We start from the raw sequence: 20,878 nt of genomic DNA on the forward strand, positions 1-20,878 counted from the left end.
AAGATTTGTTGAATGTAAATTAGCCGACACTTCAGGCATTAGAGAAATGTGTTAGTGTGTTTTTCATCGACACATCTCTCACACATTAGTGCCACAGCATATCAAGTCGATATTTCATACATGAGGATTCATGTTTGGGCATAATACTGTCTAGGTAGGCAGTTCAATTGGTTTTGAAAGGCAGCCTGTGAGCCATGTGCTTGAATGAAGAACATAAATTGGTATAAACACTTTTATTATGAGACAACACCCCATAAAGGATGACATTGCAAGATGTGGGTCTCTGTCTGTTGGCGGAGCATCAGTCAGTGACTGGTTTGTAACATCCCTGTGAATGTCTAATGAAAGAAACGTCATGCCAAGAACTTGTGTACTGTAATTCTTTATGTAATTGGTCACCACACAAGCGTCTGCTCTTTCGCAGTGACGATGTGGAGGATGTAAGTGGAGCACTTGTCTTTCTGTTCATGTGTCCACTTTCTATGTTCTGTCGAGGCCTGGGTGATGAAAGCGTCTCTCCACGTCAATAATGCATCAGCACAAATGCACTTGCTGCTAATGGCTTCGACGCTCCCAAAAAGTGCTGAAAAACCTCTCAGCAAAAAATAACCCTGCAGGGAAAAAGCCCAGATTCACATGTGAAGAAAGGAGGAAGAATTTTTTTTATTTTTTTTAAACCGTAGGAAGTACACAACTTGTTCATTCATTTGTTCATTAATTAATTTGTTACTTCATTGTTTTACTGAAAATACTGTTGTAGAACAATGTTTTAGACATTGACCTTAGTAATACCATGTTTTTGGATATTTACCTTAATAATTAAGTGTTTTGAAAATGTACTGTAGTAATATCTTCTTGGTCATTAATAAGAGCCTTTTTTTTTTTTTTTTTTACATTTGCCATAAGTAATGCCATGTTTTTTGGACATTTACCATAATAATTCCATCTTTCTTGGTCATTTATCTTAGTAATACAATGTTTTTTCTTTCGTTCTTTTTTTTTTTTTACATTAAAAGTGACGAAAGTGACGTGACATTCAGCCAAGTATGGTGACGCATACTCAGAATTCGTGCTCTGCATTTAACCCATCCGAAATGCACACACACACACACACTGTGAACACACACCCGGAGCAGTGGGCAGCCATTTATGCTGCAGCGCCCGGGGAGCAGTTGGGGGTTCAATGCCTTGCTCAAGGGCACCTAAGTCGTGGTATTGAAGGTCGAGAGAGCACTGTACATGCACCCCCCCCCCACCTACAATTCCTGCCGGCCCGGGACTCGAACTCACAACCTTTCGATTGGGAGTCCGACACTCTAAACATTAGGCCATGACTTCCCATTAACCATGATAAAAATGTATTGGGACATTTACTAGGGTCATGCTTTTTCTTAGACATTTTCCAAATTTCACTATGTTCTTTCTTCAACTTAGACGAGTTGATATGTACCTCTCCCATCTCAGTGCTTGCACTTTTAATCGCTGTAGCGCACCGCGCCACTATGTTAGCATTTAGCTTAGCACCATTCATTCTTTAGGATCCAAACCGGGATGAATTTAGAAGCCATCAAACACTTCCATGTTTTCCCTATTTCAAAGACGGTTACACGTTAAACAAGTAAGTATGGTGACCCAAAATAAAATGTGGTGATTTCGCAGCACTTCGACCTCGGCGCAGTAACGTCATCACTCCTGAAACTGCTAAGCTAAATGCTAACATAGTGGCACTGCATGCTACAGCGATTAAGTGCATGCACTGAGACGTGAGAGGTACGTATCGACGTGTCTAAGTTGAAAGAAGAACATCGAAAAACGGTCGGTGACGTTTTCCTTTACCCTTAGTGATACCATGTTTTTTGGGACATTTACCATAGTAAAATGATTGACTTGCATGATATTAATATTGAAATGTTTATCAATATAAATAATAATTAGCCTTCTGCTCTCTTTCCTCTAGTCCTAATGTAATCTTACTGCTGTATTCTGTATGGAGAATCTATCTGTCAATCATTCAAGTCCCCACCCCCTTGTTGCCATGGAGACACAGCCACACCTCCAGGTTTCCATCCCCAACAGGCTGAGCCAATCTAATAAAGCCAGTGCGGGATCGGTCATGGATTGGTCAGGTCTGTGAGCGCTGCTCTGAGCTCAGCTGTGTTCAGTTGGTGCCCGTCTGCTGCCTCTCATTACACACTGATCTCTCCCTGCCGTCTCTCTGTTTACTGTCTATCTCTCTCTGTCATCGATTCTACCTGTCTCAGAAGGGAAGCGAACAACACTGCTCAAGGCTTTAAATAGGGGGGAAACATTCCCTCTTCAACTTTGGATTTTTACAGTCTTGGATTTAAACCCAAAAGGTTTTTTATTTTATTTTTTTGCAAATTATTCCTCATGGAAGGGGTCTGACTGTCTTCAGCCTGTTGCTGCGTATCTCCTGGTGGAGGTGATCGAGCTGTTGGGTGGGGGGGCTTGGGGTGGGGGTGCCGATAGCTGTCAGAACCGCCGTCACCAGGAGGGCGAGGGACACGTGTCGTATGCTGCAGATGGTACGGACCCTCGCCCAGTTCACCATCGCCCTGGAGGAGATGCAGGAGAGCGGAGAGAGCACCAGTGATGACGGAGGAGGAGGAGGAGGGGTGGGTGAAGAGGTGGACAGGGGCGCTGCTGTCGAGCCCAATAGAAACAGGGTTGGGGGCAGCTTCAGCGCCCCTCAGACCAGTTCTGAGGTACGAGTCTTACAGCAGAGACCAGTGATGGTTGTTGTACTCTGAACCTGTTGCCGTGGTTGGTTTCTGTGTTGTTTTTGTTGTAAGAGAGCATCTACGTTTGTGAGGCTTTATCGTCAGGGTTTTTTCATAGCAGTTAAACTGTTACTTGTTTAATCTGTTCAATCTGTCACTTTTATTTGTCTTTTGTGTTTTTCTTACAACTCTCAGTAGGTAGGTAGGTAGGTAGATAGATAGATAGATAGATAGAGAGATAGATAGAGAGATAGAGAGATAGATAGTGTACAGTAGATAAGCTGTTAGAGGAATAGATAGGTTGGCAAATAAACATGTCAGTAGATAGGTCAGTGTATAGATAGATAGATAGATAGATAGATAGATAGATAGATAGATAGATAGATAGATAGATAGAAGAAGGATATATTTTAAAAACAGAAAGGTTGATAGATAGACAGGATGGTAGATGTGTAGTCACAGATAGACGGAGCAGAGAGGAGAATCTTTGGATTATGTCCAGACACTGAGGGGATTTACCTGTCTGCACTGACCCTGTGGGCGTCTGTCTTAAGACTGTCTCACAATCTGGCACATGTAATTAGGTCCATCGCTGACCGGTGTGAATCTGCAAGATGATTGGCTCATGTTGGTTTTCGCTGCAGCCAATAGAGTTTTGTTTCTCCAGGCTCATTGCACTCTGTAATCTACAAACTACCTCGTGTTCTTGAATATTTTCCTGCTATTTTTACTTTCCATCTGCGTTTCTTTTCTTTTTGCTCATTTTTGGCTTTGTTTTACTCTGCGATGCTCTTTCTCAGCGTGTTTATTGCTCGTGAGTGTTTTACTCCAGCCAGAAATAGCCGACTGGCTGTGATCCCATGACCTGTTTTTGTAAAGGCCTGGCAGAGCTGGCATTGAGCGTCTGGTACTGCGTGCAGTAGAAATATCTGCATGTGTACATCTCTTTATAGTAGCTTTTCTTGCTTCGTTGTTCTACGTTAGTGGTTATTAGTATGTTGCTAGAGTGTTGCCATTTCTGGTCTCTATGTTATTCTTGTCTCTAAATCCTTACTGAAATGTAAGTTTTGGGGATTTTTTCAACCACTTATTGTTTGCTACATGAAAATAACAAAAGTCTGATTGCTTAGAAGCCACACAATATGAGGGATCATTCATGTCCATTAGCACAGACAGTGTGTGAATTATTGTGTACTTTTGTTGTTATTGTTGGTTGCCTTTGTTGCTTGTATTGCTTTAGATTTGACACATTTGCTAAGATAAACAAAGACAGTAAATCTGTCTTATGAGGGATTTTTGTTATGGTCTAGTGAAAATAGCCATGGCCTCAGGACAAAGCCCAGCAAAACAGGGAACAGTGTAGTCTCGACTTATTTATTAATTCATGCATTTATGCATGCCCTTATTTATTCAAATTTTTCAATTTTCATTTATTTATTAAATTATTAATTGTATTTATTTATTAAATTAATATTTTAATCTTTTTTTTACAATGGGATCTGATCTGATCTGATCTATTTTATTTCATTGCTTTTTTTATTTGTTAACCCATTGTTTTTGTCAGCTGCTGATTTGGACAAACTGGTCAGTGGTGTTTTGATCAGTATTGCAAATGGAAAGTGATCAGGCAACGTCAGCCTGACAGACTCATGCACAGCGCCATGTGCTTTTCCAGAGTCATTGTCATAGTTGCATAACCTTGTTGAAGAAGCTCTATAGGACAGTATATTTCTTCCTGAAAGCCAGTTGATGAACTGAGGGAAGGATTGAAAGGAGAGCAGGATGAGCTGACTTTAGGCTGTGTGATTTCAGCTCTTGTGATGTGGGAATGACGACAGTGGAGATCATCTATGGTGTGGAGGGAGACTCTGGTGCTAAGCAACTAGCTGCCTGCATTTTCAGTGCTCGGTTTGCTCTCTGCTGCATTTGTTTAATTTCAGTTAAATTGATGTGATTTTATTTTTAGCACTGATAGTTGACTATATCACCAGATTTTTGCTTTGATTTTAATATATCATGCAAATTAGTAGTCATTAAGCAGATGCTTTTACCCCAGCATAACACGATTATAGCTCATGCACCAATTCAACCAGCAACTTTTGATTACCAGCCATATGCTTTAACCAGTTCAGCACACCACCTGTATCTGTAGCGTGCCGGACACCGACAGCACCTGTTTGAACCGTGTCCAGAAGACAGATTCCCATGTAACGCTTGAACATTCTCTGCCCCTATTTCGTGATTGACCGTGCAGAATTTTCTCGTTGTGATTAGCGACCGGTGACCATTTCTGATCAGATCAAAGCGAGGTTGATTTGATTGCTGACGAAGGATCAAATTGCAGATTCCACCTGCTTGATTCAGAGTGCAGTAAACGTGCTCTAGCATGTATATGTGTGTTTTTCTCAAGCCATAGTGGTTGGCACAGAGACTGCGTTTGGCTGAAATGCATAGTGTACCTCAGGCTTTAGAAGGTAATGAGATCTTCTTGTAACTTAAACACACTCTTGCTTCATTCTGCTAATAAAATAACCAATCAAACGCTACAGCCAGCACCTCGGACAGAGGTGTCCCTTTGATCAGACATGGGTATTTAAACCAAACATGGATGTTTTCAGATTCAGAACATTTTTTTACCTTGAAAATCTGAAATTAGACTGCTGTGATTAATAGTACCGGTAAATCTCCATCACGTGCTTTCAGATGGAAATTATTCAGATGCATTTAATACACAGAGCTGTAGATCACTGACAAGCTACGCTCTATCATGTTCATTAGACTGTCAACACTGTTAGTGTTTTATTAATGCCATTTGTTTTTATCAAATAAATTAATGTAACATGGCAAATATGAATGCACTTTCGGAAGTTGAATGTAAGGGAAATGTAATTTTGGAATTTCTGTGGTCTAATGTGATATTGTTGTTCGTGTTCTTGTTCATGATTCAATTTTATTTTATTGCTGTAATTCATTTATAGCATTAACAAGATGGCCCATTGTATTCATTTTGGTAGTGATGACTTGTGAATGTATTTTTAGTCCAGTGCCTGTATATAAGATTATTGACTATGTTCCGAGGCTGTCATGTGTGGATCAACTTACTGTGGTGTGCATTTTCATCAGTTTCAGTATGAAAAATAAATTTCATATTGATTAAATAGATTTCTTGCATTTGTTTTTATTTTATAATAAATATTTATTTACCCGTATTTTATTATATTTTTTATGTTATTACAACCTAAAGATGCTAAAAAGTTAGAAGTTTGAAACAGAAAATAGTGAAATATACTCTCTCTCTCTCTCTCTCTCTCTCTCTCTCTCTCTCTCTCTCTCTCTCTCTCTCTCTCTCTCTCTATATATATATATATATATATATATATATATATATATATATATATATATATATATATATATATATATATATATGAAATACTCAAATCTGTAGTTTCAAATTATTTTTATTTTTTTATTAAATTACAAGAAAAGCATTTGGATGTTCCTGCATTCATTATATGATTTCATTACAAAGATATTGCCCCATAATTCATCAGGGGACCAGCTTTGATGGGTGCATAAGGCACCTTTTGACGTTATGTAAGCCAAACAGCAGGAATGTTCATGGCTTACGCTGATGTTTAAATGAATTGTATTCATGAAGTTATGAAGCTGTGCTTTGACTTTGAGACCTGCACTGTGTGTGTGTGTGTGTGTGTGTGTGTGTATCTAGCTGTTGTGACCAATCTAGTCACATTATGATTATTAGAGCCATTAAAGGGTTTAAAGCACACATAATACTTGTGTGTGTTTGTGTTTATGAGATCAGGCTACTATTGAAATCCAAGTAGTAGTACTGAGAGAAGTTTTTTTTTTTTATGATTTTCATTTTAGTCAGTGTAGAAGTATTGAGAAATAGTGTATACATACTGTAGTTATATTATAGTTTCCATTAGAAAGTTATTTTGGATAAAAGAATCAACCAAGGGCAGGAGTTTAAAGTTTAGGTTTTCATTCATATTTCAGTGCACATTTATATTTTCTGTTTAACATCATTATTTGTTTGTTTGTTAAGATTTGATTTTTTTTTTGTAATAATAATAATAATAATAATAATAATAACAATAGTTTTAATAGACAAGTCTTTCCAAATCCACAGGGTGTACCTGTGACTGGATGTCAAGCTGTGTCTTTCCATCAGGGCATTTCAGAAATACCCCAGAGCTCTTTTTTGGATGTGTTTTGTGGCTCCCACACATGCTGTTGGAGCTGCTGGGCACATTTCTGGCCCCCCGATGAGACTCCAGAGGGCGTTTCGCTCTAAATGCAGTTTAAATGTGTTTTTATGGCCAGTTTATATTTAGGACCAAGTTCAGGCAAAGGCTCAGTGATCTCCTAAAACTCTTCGCAGCATATACAGATCCTTCTGTGTGTGCCGGTTTGATTTGTCCTGGGTGAAAAGTAACAAGATTCTTGGGAAATTACTTTAAACCAGTCCAGAATTAGTCTGTTTAGAGGAACTCACAGCAGGTCTGTAGGTTTGTTTCAGGTTTATTCAGTGCAGTTAAGAGCCGAACGTGTCAGCCAAGAGAGCATGCTGGTTAGTTGATTCTGTCAAACTGTCTGCTTTTTATGGGAGGAAATGGACTGGATGACATGAGCATCAGTCTGAGAGATACAAGCACACTTAGCACATATCAGCCACTTGTTTTCTTGCTTTCTTTCTTTCAATTTGTTTTTTTTTTGGGGGGGGGGCTGGACATGACCTTTTTCCAGTTCTATACTACCATGATAGTACAATTTTTTTAAAAAAAATATAATCAGTTAATTCTATATAAGATAGAAAAAAATATATACAAAAAATATACAAAAGAGCAAAAAAATGAAATATTACGATTTAAAATAGCTCTTTTCTATTTGAAAATAATGTAAAATTGCATTTCAATTGCTATGATCAAAGTTTAATTTTCAGCATCATTACTCCAGTCTTCAGTGTCACATGATCCTTCAGAAATCATTCTAATATGCTGATTTGCTGCTCAGTGTCAGGATATCCAGCTGGAGTTTTATTTATTTATTTATTTATTTATTTATATATCAAAGTTTAATATAACTCACGTTGCCCAAAGTGCTTCACAGTCACAAGCTGAAAAAAAAGATAGACATATCCATCTCACATAAACTAACATAAACATTAACCCATTTAAATAAGCTCTTCGTTTGAATTTAAAATATGTTGTTTTAACACAGCTTTGCTGTGCCCATAAGTTACTCTAGAAGGCACTCCATTTACCTGTACTAGAGCTGTAATGGGGCCTTAAAAGTTAGGCCCGACAGGACCCGAGCCCGACAGGTTTCGGCCTGAGCCCGACAAGTACATTTTGATTGACAGCTTTTTTAAAGCCCGAACCCGTTAACAGCCCGACATTATTAAAATGTGCGCACGCACACAGCTATTTTGCCTTTTGCCAACAATTAGTAATTTATATATGTTTTAACATAATTTACTCATAACTAACGTGGACTAGACCACTTGGAAGTTGGAATAAAGAAATAAAATTCTGTGTCACATCGTAACATCTCAGCATTCTAGACATAGGCTTATTTAACCTATAAATAGACCAACTCACCAATAAAAACGAATCATTAAAAAAAATTAAATTAAGATAAATTTTAAATTAAGATGGGTATTTGGCAATAACGAAATTAAGATAAAGGCTCCGCCGGATTTGCTTTATTTAATAAAAGAATAATGCCAACATTAGCGTAAATACTCTGTCAACATTATGCATTTAAGACTCAATGAATATTTAGTTCATATTTAGAAAAACCTTTACTCACAGAGATTAGGCTAAGCCTACATGTTTTTGTGGAGGAAAATGAATGAATCCACTGTATATGTCTTCAGCGCGCTCCTGCGCTCACTGATGGTGCATCATTATTCACTCATTATTCTCATTATAAACATGGTCAAAACTTTTCCACACCTCAGAGTTTGCTTTAGTTGCTGGTGCAACCAAAACGTAATCACAGAAGCAATCCTCCGTTACACCTGCTCAGCATTCATTTTCGCATCTGTCTCGCACTAATCGAAACACATCACATGACCGCTCGTTTACCTCGCAAACTGGAGCGCAAGCCCGAGCCCGGCCCGAGCCCGCATAAGATGATAGAAATTAAGCCCGAACCCGTCGGGTCCCGACGGGTCCCGTCGGGTTCGGACAAAGATCTTCAGCTCCAACCTGTACCCTTGTTTTAAGAACCACATCTCCCATAACACCCCTTGCCAGGAACTAATTACATGCACAGCTGTTTCCTTTTAGAAGGACTATTTAAGTTACACAAAATCACTCTCGCATTGCAAAGTATTGATTTGCCATTGCCCTTACCTTGTTTCATTTATTTGTTACTTTGGACTGTTCACTTGGATTTTGACCATTGCCTGTTGCCTTGGATTACTCTTTTGTCTTTGCATTGGATTACATTGTTTGTTCTATCTTTACCCTGCCTGTTTTGACAATGCCTTTTGCGTTAATAAAGTTTGCACTGGGATCTATCCTCCTCGTTACAGAAATACTTCACCTTACACAGAACCAGCAGCCTGTGCTTCACCGCACTCCTGGACTTATGCTTGATTTGGCTTAAGGATGGAGGGAATGTCAGGATCTCCAACTGGAGTGCACATGAGATCCTCTAGAGGGCACTCCATTTACCTGTACCATTGTTTCACTGACTTTATCTCCCATAACACCCCAAACCAGGAGCGTATTACTTGCACAACTGTTTGCATTTAGGAGGACTATTTAAGTAACACACAATCACTCTCACATTGCGAAAAGTACTATTTTGCTGTTGCAGACTCTACCAAGTGTTTTTTCAATTGCCATTGCCGTGGCCTTGTTTCATTGATTGGTTTAATTGTTACTTTGGACTGCTCACTTGGATTTTAAACATTGCCTGTTCCCTTGGATTGCTCTTTTTTTTCTCTGCCTTGGATTACATTGTTTGTTTGATATTGACCTTGCCTGTTTTGACCATGCCTTCTGTGTTAATAAAGCTTATACTTGGATCTATTCAAGAGTCCCCGTTACACTCAAGAAATCATATGTGGAACCAATTTTGTATGGTGATTTTTGTGTGAGATGCTACTGACGTACTTTCAGAAATAAACTCTTATGAAGCCGTACAGGTGTTTTAATAAACATTTGGAGCTTTTCTACTCACAGTAACCAGTTTAAAAAGCAAGCCTAGTAAATGATCTCTCCTCCGGCCTGTTTCATGGTATACGTGACTTTGGGTGGCATACGCTGGACGTGACTTCCTGTTGAGATTACATCCGTGTCACATTGCGTGTTTGAGCTGGGCATTTCAGAGAAGATGCTGCTTAACATACTCCATCATGAAAGAGCAGCACACATCCTGCCCATTATCAGCTCTTCTCTTAAACGTCTCTGTGCCTGTCTTGGTCAGTTGTGTTTGTGGTGTGGTGTCGCTCAGGGCTGAATCACAGTGGTTAGTGAAGGTTATCTGCTCTTAGACGGAAACATAAACATATTTGGCTCAGTCTCTGACATGAACCAGTAAACAGGAAACTCTTATTTTGATTAGAGCTTCATTGTAAAGTGTGTGTTCGTGTGTGTTTCCGTTTCCAAAAATTACTAAAGCATCCAAAATGCCATAATAATGTTCTTGACTGCTTTAAAATCATTATAAGTTTTTTTTTTTTTTATTACAGAATTTTTTCCTTTGGATAAAATGGAGTAAAACTCACTATGATGTTATGCCATAGTGTTTTTATGAGGTTGCTGCGATCTTAGATGTCTACTTTAATGTCTATTTTTGTTCTTTATTTTAAGTGCATTCATTTTGTTTATGTGTGTGCGTACTGTGTTTTATGTGACTTGCTGTAAGTTTTATCTCTATATTTCTCTCTACAGGATATGAGAAGACATGTGATCATGACTCTGCTGGATACTGAACAATCTTACGTTGAGTCTCTGCGCACACTTATTCAGGTATTAAACACATAAATAAATCAATACTGGCTGCCTTTGAGCTTATATAAAGCTGATAATATTGACTACTGGTTTTGACTTCTGATTTTACCTCTGAGGATGTCTCCAAAGGAAGTTTTTGTCATTTTGATTTGCTTCTTGGGACAGTAAATAACAGTCATCACATTAAACACAATGGCCTAACCAAGGATGTTGCAGAACATTCTTCATTAAAATAAAAAAAGTACTCTATCATTAAGAATATGTCATTTGTGAACAGAACAGAAGAACAGAAACATGATTTTACTGAAAGAGCAAGAGCGGAAGCTGCATACAGAATTTAATAAGCAAAAGAGAGCAATAAATCATCATCTTTTCCAATCTCTCCTGACTCATAACAACCTATTCTAGCTGGTGCAGCGGTTGCCGTGGTAACAAGGTGAGCAAGTCCTGGAGCGCAGCAGTGTTTGAGCTCGATCACCCAGCGCTGCTCTAAAATGTCCCATTACTGAGTAATTCTCACCAGCGTTAGTGCTGTCGTTCTGTGTTAAAGGAAGCGGTTAGCTGTGGGGTAAATGATTGTGTTCCAGTCAACATCATTACTTGTAGATGGCCCGCAGCGGGCGAATCTGAGCCAACAATGAGAGAGAAGCACAAGCGCAGGTCAATCAGCTTCGAGGTGTGAATGTGGACGGACGGATGACAGGCGAGAGCGCTTGATCGTGGCACTGGCATGTCTCTGGGCACGTTTTAGGGCGTTTGAAATGCTAGAAGAATGTTGGCCAGATGTTTGCTTGTCAAAACACAAACTGAACCAGACACACTACTGTGTGCCAACAGGGTTGTGTGTGTGTGTGTGTGTGTGTGTGTGTGTGTGTGTGTGTGTGTGTGTGTGTGTGTGTGTGCTCTTGTTTTTGTGTCATATCAGGACACAACTCTGTATAATGACATGGGAATGACACAGGTATTACAAGGAGAGGGTGACTTATGAGGACATAACCCATGTCCCCATTTTTCAAAACGCTTATAAATAATACAGAATTAGTTTTTTGAGAAAGTAAAAATGCACAAAGTTTCCTGTGAAGGTTAGGGTTAGGTGTAGGGTTGGTGAAGGGACATAGAATATACAGTTTGTAAAGTAATAAAAACCATTACACCTATGGGATGAACACACTTAAACAAACGTGTGTTCGTGTTCATGTGTGTGTGTGTGTGTGTGTGTGTGTGTGTGTGTGTGTGTGTGTGTGACTATATAGCTGACTATAGCAATAGTTTTTTTTAAAGTATAATTTAAATTATCATGTAGACCATAGTATAATGTATGCGTATGATTATCATTCAGTACCATAAAATACATGAAATAACATGAGATCTAAATCAACAAATTATATTCTTTTTAATTCCATTTCAGTAATAATTATTTGAGGTAATAGTAATGTAATGCTGCCTATCTAGTGTTTGTGTGGATGTGTGTGTGTTTTATGTATTATTATTATTTATTCTGATTTATACAGGGTGGGGAAAAATAAAAATTACAAATAAATATTTGTGTTTAAAGGTAATGATTAAATAAAACATGAAGGTAAAGCATTGAAATATACAAACGTAGATGAACAGAATAGTAGAATCACTAAGTGCAAACATTCTGAATGTTTTTTTTTTTTTTGTTTAGTTTAGTTTTTAAGTGTCTTGTTGGTTGTTAACGTGTCATTTTAAATAAAATGTTTTGGAAATGACATTTGGAAATGAAACCCCTTTAGTACCCAGAAAACCTCCCCTAAAAATTAAATAAAATATGAAGGTAAAGCACTGAAATGTACAAACATAGATAAACTAAATATAATGTGTACTTTTTGTTTCATTTAACATTCTATTACATATGAATAAGTTGTTTTATAGAAGTAAAATGGGTTGCACATGACATTTAACCTGAACTTTTTTGAATGAGCTTGAGTAAGTCATTGAGATGCATCTTTGGTTTTATAAAGGACTTGTTTTGTAACAGTAAAGACACAGAAGCAGAATGTTTATCTGCATTTGATGTGACACAGTTTACGTCCCAAGAGGAGAGGCAGGCATTTCCTTTAATCAGAGTCTGTCCCAGACCACCACAGGCACACACCAACACATTCTGTCATTTACTAATGCAGATCCTTTACTATTTGCATGCATACTCATTTAGGTTTATTTTTGAGCTGGCCATAATGCATTGCAATGAAAATGTTCAATAATAATTAATTCAGTACTAAAATGTAACAATTGTTCCAGTTTCAGCTCTTCTCACATTACCGCTGTCTCTCCGTGTTGTTGTTCTGGTTTCAGGGCTACATGAAGCCCCTCAAGCACCCGGAAACCTCGCCTCTCTGTGACCCGTCTCTGGTGGACGAGATGTTTTACCAGATCCCTGAGATCTTCGAGCATCACGAGCAGTTCCTGGAGCAGGTGCTGGACTGTGTGAACCAGTGGCACGACAAACAGACGATCGGTCATGTGCTCATACAGTCGGTGAGATCCTAACCACTAATTCAAAACAATTTGTACCGTATTATATGAGAATAGCATCCAAAACCATATTAGGCTATGCTGAAAATACTGTACTGTACCAGAAAAGCTCAGATGGTGAACATTTTCAATGGTTTTTTTGGTTTTCTGGATCCGTGCATGTTTTTAGGATAATATTGCTCACTGTCTGGAAGAGAAGAACGAATGCTGTGTCCCGGTTTGCATACTATCTATTCTAAGTAGTATGCAACATTAGTATACTGAATATAGTGAATATTAAAGTATAATTGGATGCTAATATGGGGGCCCTTTGTTTGTGGAAAATCATCCAGAATCAAATTTCACAATAATTTCATTTGATTAAAACTATCATCAGTCACATACAGAAATCAAAGGTCTTCACTGCTCTTCACTTCCTGCCATGTCTCATAGTGATGATGTCATTCATCCTCTGTAATTGGCCACACACAAGGCTGGTGCATTTAACCAGAGATCTGCTCTGATAGTGCATGAGAAAGCTAGGCTCTCAGAACGTGTAGCAGGTGTTTGTTTTCCGTCCTAAAGAGATGTCAGCTTATTAGCCGACAGAGACGCCACACTGTCTCACCTCACTGTCCTTCACACACACACACACTAGGGCTGGGCGATATGGAGCAAAAAATATATCTCGATATATTTTGCTATATCTCGATATACGATATATATCTCGATATCTTTACAGGAAAAATAACCCCCAAAAAACTACTGCAAAAACAAATATGGCAAAAATTACATGTTAAGGGGCCTATGAAACATTTTATTTTTTTCTTCACCATATGTTTTATTGTTACCTAATTCTGTGTTTTAGCATGTGCAATTATTTAAATGCATAAAAACAACTTAATTAGTTAAAAACAATTCTTAAAATAGCCTTATGTGAAATGTTTTTTCCCTTCAGAAATTCTGTGTATTTACATTTTTCTGATTATCAAATGAAGGCATAAAACATTCATTTAATTTATCTTTTAATTATTTAAAATTAAGCAAACTTTATTTTTTGGTAAACAAAGGGGATTTACTATTAAAAATAAAACATGGGAGAAATGTTGTGTGATTATTCCTTATAAAATTATGTTCGTTTCATTTTAATAGTAGTATTAGTGGGCTATGTAAATTCTGCTGAACAATAGTGATAGATTTCAGTCAAATACTTTTATTTTGACGGGTTTACCTTTACAGTTCTGTGTATGTGATACTACAGTCTATGATGTGATATATGAGGGTAGTTTTACTCAAATCAGACGGTCAGATGCTCATGAAGTGACTCTCAGTGCAGTTCTGGAGATGTTCCTCATGTGTTCACATCTTTATTTAGAGAGAGGAAAGACAATGAAATCAGCGCGAGCGTTATGCGAGCTTCAGTGTTTAATGAATGAAGACGCGCTTCTGCTCCATTCGTTGACACAGACACGCAGAACATGCAGGATTCATATTTAAATAGACTTTTCCGGGTTAATATTTGCAGATATTAGTCCATTTCGCGATTTGATGTAAGTGCATGACCGACTTTTGATTAATTTATTTAAAATTTGACCAATTCCGTGACATTCCGCGTTAAACTGTAAATTCCATTTTTATGACTGGATTCCGCGATTCCGTTCGCGTTTCATTGGGCCCTACAGTAGACATCTGCCTGCCGTTCGCCCTACGCCTTAAAACTGAAGTATCTCCATATAATGGAGCCAGTTGTCTTTTTTTTTTGACTAGTTCTCTACACGCGAGGTGAGAAGGGACAAAAGCAAGGAGGCGGGGGGCGAGCGAGCGGGGGCGAGCACAGCACAGGGAAGGCAAACAAGCAAAGTGGCGGAATCAGAATATAAACAATATATCGATATATACGATATGTCAAAATCCATATCGTGTTTAAAAAATATCTCGATATATTTTAAATATCGAGATATCGCCCACCCCTAACACACACACACACACACACAGCATTTCTCCTGCTGCTAGTTCCACATTTTACCTTAAATATCATCTCTACCATTCAACAGTGTTGGGCAAGTTACTTTTAAAAAGTAATTAGTTACAGTTACTAGTTACTTCTTCCAAAAAGTAACTAAATTAGTTACTCAGTTACAAATTTTAAAAGTAACTAGTTACTTAAGAAAGTAACTATTGCGTTACTTTCAAGTAAAATTAAATTTTAAATGCTCAAATGTGACCCCACCTCTACCCCTCTTTAAAGGAACTTAAAATACATGTGCATGTTCAATTATTTATGATAAATCTGAATAGTATAATGAAATGGACACTTAATACAATACATTATTAACAGAAACATGAAGCATTGTACACACATCTGAAGTGAGACTAGCCTCCAATCAAATTCCATGTATGTAGATATTATGTTTATATAGTGGATCAATGCAAATAACACGATAGATTTTTGGGAACTTTTGATATTTCCTTTTATTGTTTCTTTAATTTCTTGAAGGAAAAAGTAATGTATACTTCTATTTAGAGAAGGCTACTGTTGGATTATTTGGGCTCGTCGCCATACCTGTCTCTCGTTGACTGACTGGCTTGTGTTGTTCCTTGTGTGTCCTGTCCTGTCCGACTATGCGTTATGATGTGTTGTTCGCAATTCATGAGCGTTAGTGATGATGGGTTGTTCGCGAATGAGCGTTAGTGATGATGGATCGACTCGTTCGCGAATGAGCTTTTGATGAGTCGTTCGCGATTCGCGAATGAGCCGACTCTAAGAGCCGGCTCTTTTAGTTGAACTTCGGGAGCTGGCTCGCATATCTGAAGAGCCGACTCTATTTTATCAAATTTAGCCTATAGAAATTAAATAATTATGTAATAAAAATTGAAATATTATAGTCAAAGTCATTTAAAGAGCCGTTTGTGAGCCAAAGAGCCGGCTCTTTTCAGTGAGCTGAGTCAAAAGAGCCGAATTCACATCACTACCTATGCGTGCTTTCGAACACCCGCCCAACTCTACCTCTGATTGGCTTACAATGAAATTTTACTCTACCTCAGCCAATCGTCAGGATTTATGGGCTTGTCTCGTGCTCTGCCCACTAACCAAGGAAGAACAGTAAAAAAAAAAATATTTGCCTCTCGCTCAGAGATCTAGTTGGTCTGATGAAAAAAAAGAACAGCTTCATCATCAGTTATAGTAACGCGCCGCATTTTTTGGCAGTAACGGTAACGGCGTTATTAAGATGAGAAGAGTAATCAATTAGATTACTCGTTACTGGAAAAAGTAATGCCGTTAGTAACGCCGTTATTTATAACGCCGTTATTCCCATCACTGCCATTCAAAATGAATACTTTCTTTCAGCAAAGACAATTTAAATGGATCAGTAATGACAGTAATGACATTTATCATTTTACAGGAGAAAGCTATTTCAAATATATGATAAATAAAATATAGCACAGTTTCCAAATAACAAAATGAAGCAGCTAAACTATTTTCAACATTGATAATAATCCGAAATGTTTCCTGAGCAGTAAATGATCTGAAGGATCATGTGACACTGAAGACTGGAGGAGTGATGCTGAAAATACAGCTGCGCATCACAGAAATAAATGATATTTTAAAATATATTAACATAGGAAATAATTTTTTTAAATTGTAATAATATTTAAAATTTTTACTGTTTTTACTGTATTTTTAATAAATAAATGAAGCCTTGATGAGCATAAAAATCTTTTTTGAAATATTTGTAAAAATCTTACGAAGCCCAGTCTTTGGAACTCTAGTCTCTGTTGTGTAAGTCTGCTGAAGCTGAAGGGACGCTGAGTGTCTCTGTGTGGGGTTTTAATCTGTCTGACCCCCTGTCCCGCTATACTGGAGTAAACCACCTCACCATTGCTAGTTCAGTGTTGTTTAGACGTTCCAGCCAGAGTCGACCAACTCAGGTAGTTAGAGTTTTATGAGTTTCTTTCAGGATCTGCGTCGCTTTATAGTGCCGCACTGAACCCTGTGTCTCTTATGCTCATGCCTACGCTCATGTTGTTATTTGAGTGTTTTCATTGTCGTTTTGTAATAATTCCGATGTTTTTTATGGATCTGAAAGACATTTTTCTTACTAGTTTTTTCCATAGGGACTTTTAAAAGCACTGAGATTCATCTAACATTATAGACACACACACACACACACACACACACACACCTAGCAAAGTTTTGTGACTTTTTGTACTGCAAGAAAGGGGCATTATCTTGTTTTATTAATTTTATTAAATAACAAAAAAGCCAAGTCACATGCTGAAGCCAGAATGACCAAAAACAAAACATAAAAACTGAGGGTCGTTCACCTTATATTCAGTAATCTACAATATCAAATCATTTCAATTATTTCATCGAACTTGTGTTTCGTTTGTTATATTACATTCATGCGCACTTTAATGTACGACTTAAAACTAGACACGAGGAAACCTGAGCATCGGGTGGCGGAACATAAACTATGAAACCGTTTATTGTATTTTTTTATTTATTATTTTCATGTGTACTTGTAATGTTCAAATGCAAACTAGACACAAGGAATCCTGAGCATTAATAATTATTATTAACTTCATTGTTTTTATTTAATATTTTATTTTACATTCATGTGCACTTTAATGTTTCAGTACAACTGTAAACTAGACTCAATGAATGCTTAGGCAGCTGTACCTAAAGCTTATAAAAATATTTTCTTTATTTGATTTGATTTACTTTTTTTGCATTTATGTGCACTTTAATATTCAGTATAGCTGTGAACTACACAAAGGGAAACCTGAGCATCAGGTGGTGGTACATAACATTTAAAAATAGTTTTTATTTTATTTTGTTTTATCGAAGTGTCAGAATGAAAAGCATCCATGAAATGGAGATTGTGCAGATGTGTCCGCCTGTTCTTCAGGGCTCGTAAAACAGGGCAAATTATCCCCCTGTGTGCGCTACAGTCATACGCTCATAGCGCTGGAGATGATCTGTTTCTCCTCATGACCCGCCAGAGATGTATTTGAGGACACACACCATCCACAGACAAAGATAATACTCAGTGTTGTCCTACTATCACATAGGAAGCCGTTTCAGTTACAAAAAGCACCTTTGTGTTGGTTTTTGTTTTGTGGCTTAACATGATAACATTGAAAAATTCTCTAAAGCCATAAGACAGGTTTCTATCAATGATTTGAGTTTGTGACGGTGCACATCTGTTCTGTTCAGTGCTGCTAATGTCTCGGCTTTCTCCTCACAGTTTTCCAAAGAGATCCTCGCCAATATTTATTCAGCGTACATCGACAACTTCATGAACGCCAAAGACGCAGTGAGAATCGCCAAGGAAGCCAAGCCTGCTTTCCTAAAGTTTCTAGAGGTACATTACAACGTTGTTTCTGTGCGTGTGTGTTGGTAGAAATACTTTTACACTGCAGTAATCCTCTCGAGAGGCTGTTCTAGCAGCTCTTGGCCATTTGGTACAGTTTAGCTTTGAATGATATGAAGATGTGCAAAGAAACTGTTCAAACAGCTACACTGGGTTCATTTTCAGTGTTTAAAGATGGACTACACATGAGTGGTGACACACATGAGGTTAAACCAGTGTTATTACAGTATTATTTATACTAGTATTATTTATTCATGGTTTGAAATCACTTTTATGTTCATGTTCTTTCATTTTCTTTTTTCTGTTTTACTTTTAGTAAACTTGAACCTGTTTAAGTTAATTTCCAAAGCAACATTTATAATAAATATATATACACATAAATTCCCTCCTCCTTTCATATGCATATTTATGCTTTCATATACTCCCAGCCGAATCATAAAATGTTTCGAGGGTTACTGCCCTCTAGTGGTGCCTCCTTAAACTGACCCGAAACCAAGTTATCTAGTAAAGCATGGTTGGGTAAACTGTACACATGTAGTTAAAATCAAGATAAAGTATAGTTGTTCTTCTAAACTTTTTGTTTGTCTCTCTCTTTCCTCTTCAGCAAAGCATGCGTGAGAATAAAGAGAAACAAGCTCTGGGTGATCTGATGATAAAGCCGGTACAGCGGATCCCACGATACGAGCTGCTAGTTAAGGTGACACTAACCTTCTCCCATTTTTCTTTTACCTTTTTGTGCCTGTTTGTTTTTTTATTGATAACATGTCTTGTTCGTTTGGAACACATCAGACAGAGCTGAATGATTAATTTAAATAATTTCAGAATTGTAATATAACGTGCAATTGGCAAATTGCAAAAACTGCATTATATTTAAACATGTGCACAGCGTGTTTGTAACTGCTAGCTGTGTTCATTCACAAGCATGTAGCTTTTTTAAACACTGTTTTTACAGTAAATGCATCGCTGCATAATTTCAATCTTCGTATCATTGTGTCACTTATGTTCATTTGGGAATAAAACATGTGCCATCAATTTGAGCAAATTTATAAACCTAAACTTGGCATATTTTCCCCTAAATATAAGCTCAAAGATATAATGTTTGAAATTAGGAAATTACGACATACATTTTAATATTGTAATGTTACTGTTGTGCTATAAAATAAATAAATAAATAAATAAAAAATATATACTTTTTATTTAATAGTAGTAGTAATAGACTATTGTTAGAGTACTCAATTAAAAACTATAGTTTTATTTTACAGTCTAACTTTAAAATTACAGGACTAAAATGTAATAATTTCTAAAAATTTAAAATGATAATAATATAATGAGTCATATTGATAAATAACCATATTTTTTGTTTTTATGGCCTAATTACAAACAACTAAAGAAAATCTGGACCTCTTTAAAAAAATACATTTTAAATCACAATCACAATTCTTATCAGGAAAAACGAATGCTATTTGATATTTCACAAATCACATGTTTTGTATGTGATCACAGTTTAGCAGCTAGTTAAAATCCTTCATATTTACTCATCTCGTCTCTTAATGTTAAGGACAAAATGCTTAAATTCATTGTCCTTTTGCTCTGAGATGCTGTTCTTGAATATTCAGCACCGAAACTATGCATTTTATAGGTGTCTTTGTTAGTTTTGGTAGTTTAGTTTTTAAATGAACCGTTCTGTTTCTGTGCTTCAGGATCTTCTGAAGCACACTCCCGAGGATCACCCAGACTACCTGTTCCTGCAGGACGCCCAGAAGAACATCAAGCGATTGGCTGAGAGGATCAACAAGGGCCGACACACCGCCGAGGAGCTGGAGCGAGAGACACGCGTCATGCAGGAGATCGAGGCGCACATCGAAGGCGTGGAGCACGTGAGATCACTCAGACTCACTCCTGCAATTCATCAGCTGCTTTGATTAAAACATGATTTTAAATCCATTTTTATTTATGATTTTTTTTTAAATCGCTTTTATGAAATTTGGCATATAAATAAACTTCCGTTTCCTTGCCTAATTGTTGGAGGACTAGTCCACCATTACAGTTACTAATACATTGTAAAAATGATTTTTTTAATATCTTCTTGTTTTCCATTTTAAATATCGAAACATTCTTTAATCCAGATTTATATATTTATTTGAGAAGCAAGATGACATTAAGTCTTGTTTTACGAAAAATAAAAAAACGTCAAAATTAAGTGCTTTTTGTCATAAAATCAAGAAAAATATTATATTTGTTAGTGAGGTAAGAAAAATAATATTGTTTTCTCTTTGAATTATGTTATTTTTTA

General features: G+C 37.2%; 1 protein-coding gene across 1 annotated transcript in view; it reads left to right on the forward strand.

Annotated features, from left to right (window-relative positions):
* The first annotated feature begins 1,966 nt into the window (after positions 1-1,966).
* LOC113076891 (rho guanine nucleotide exchange factor 17-like) overlaps positions 1,967-20,878 on the forward strand; it is a 31,803-nt gene continuing 12,891 nt past the window's right edge. The window contains 6 exon segments of the mRNA XM_026249503.1: positions 1,967-2,726; positions 10,673-10,750; positions 13,052-13,234; positions 18,460-18,576; positions 19,190-19,282; positions 20,286-20,462. Coding sequence (XP_026105288.1) covers positions 2,535-2,726; positions 10,673-10,750; positions 13,052-13,234; positions 18,460-18,576; positions 19,190-19,282; positions 20,286-20,462 — 840 coding nt within the window. The 5' untranslated portion in view covers positions 1,967-2,534.

This window comes from Carassius auratus, unplaced genomic scaffold (genome assembly GCF_003368295.1).
Source record: "Carassius auratus strain Wakin unplaced genomic scaffold, ASM336829v1 scaf_tig00021399, whole genome shotgun sequence".
NCBI lineage: Eukaryota > Metazoa > Chordata > Actinopteri > Cypriniformes > Cyprinidae > Carassius > Carassius auratus.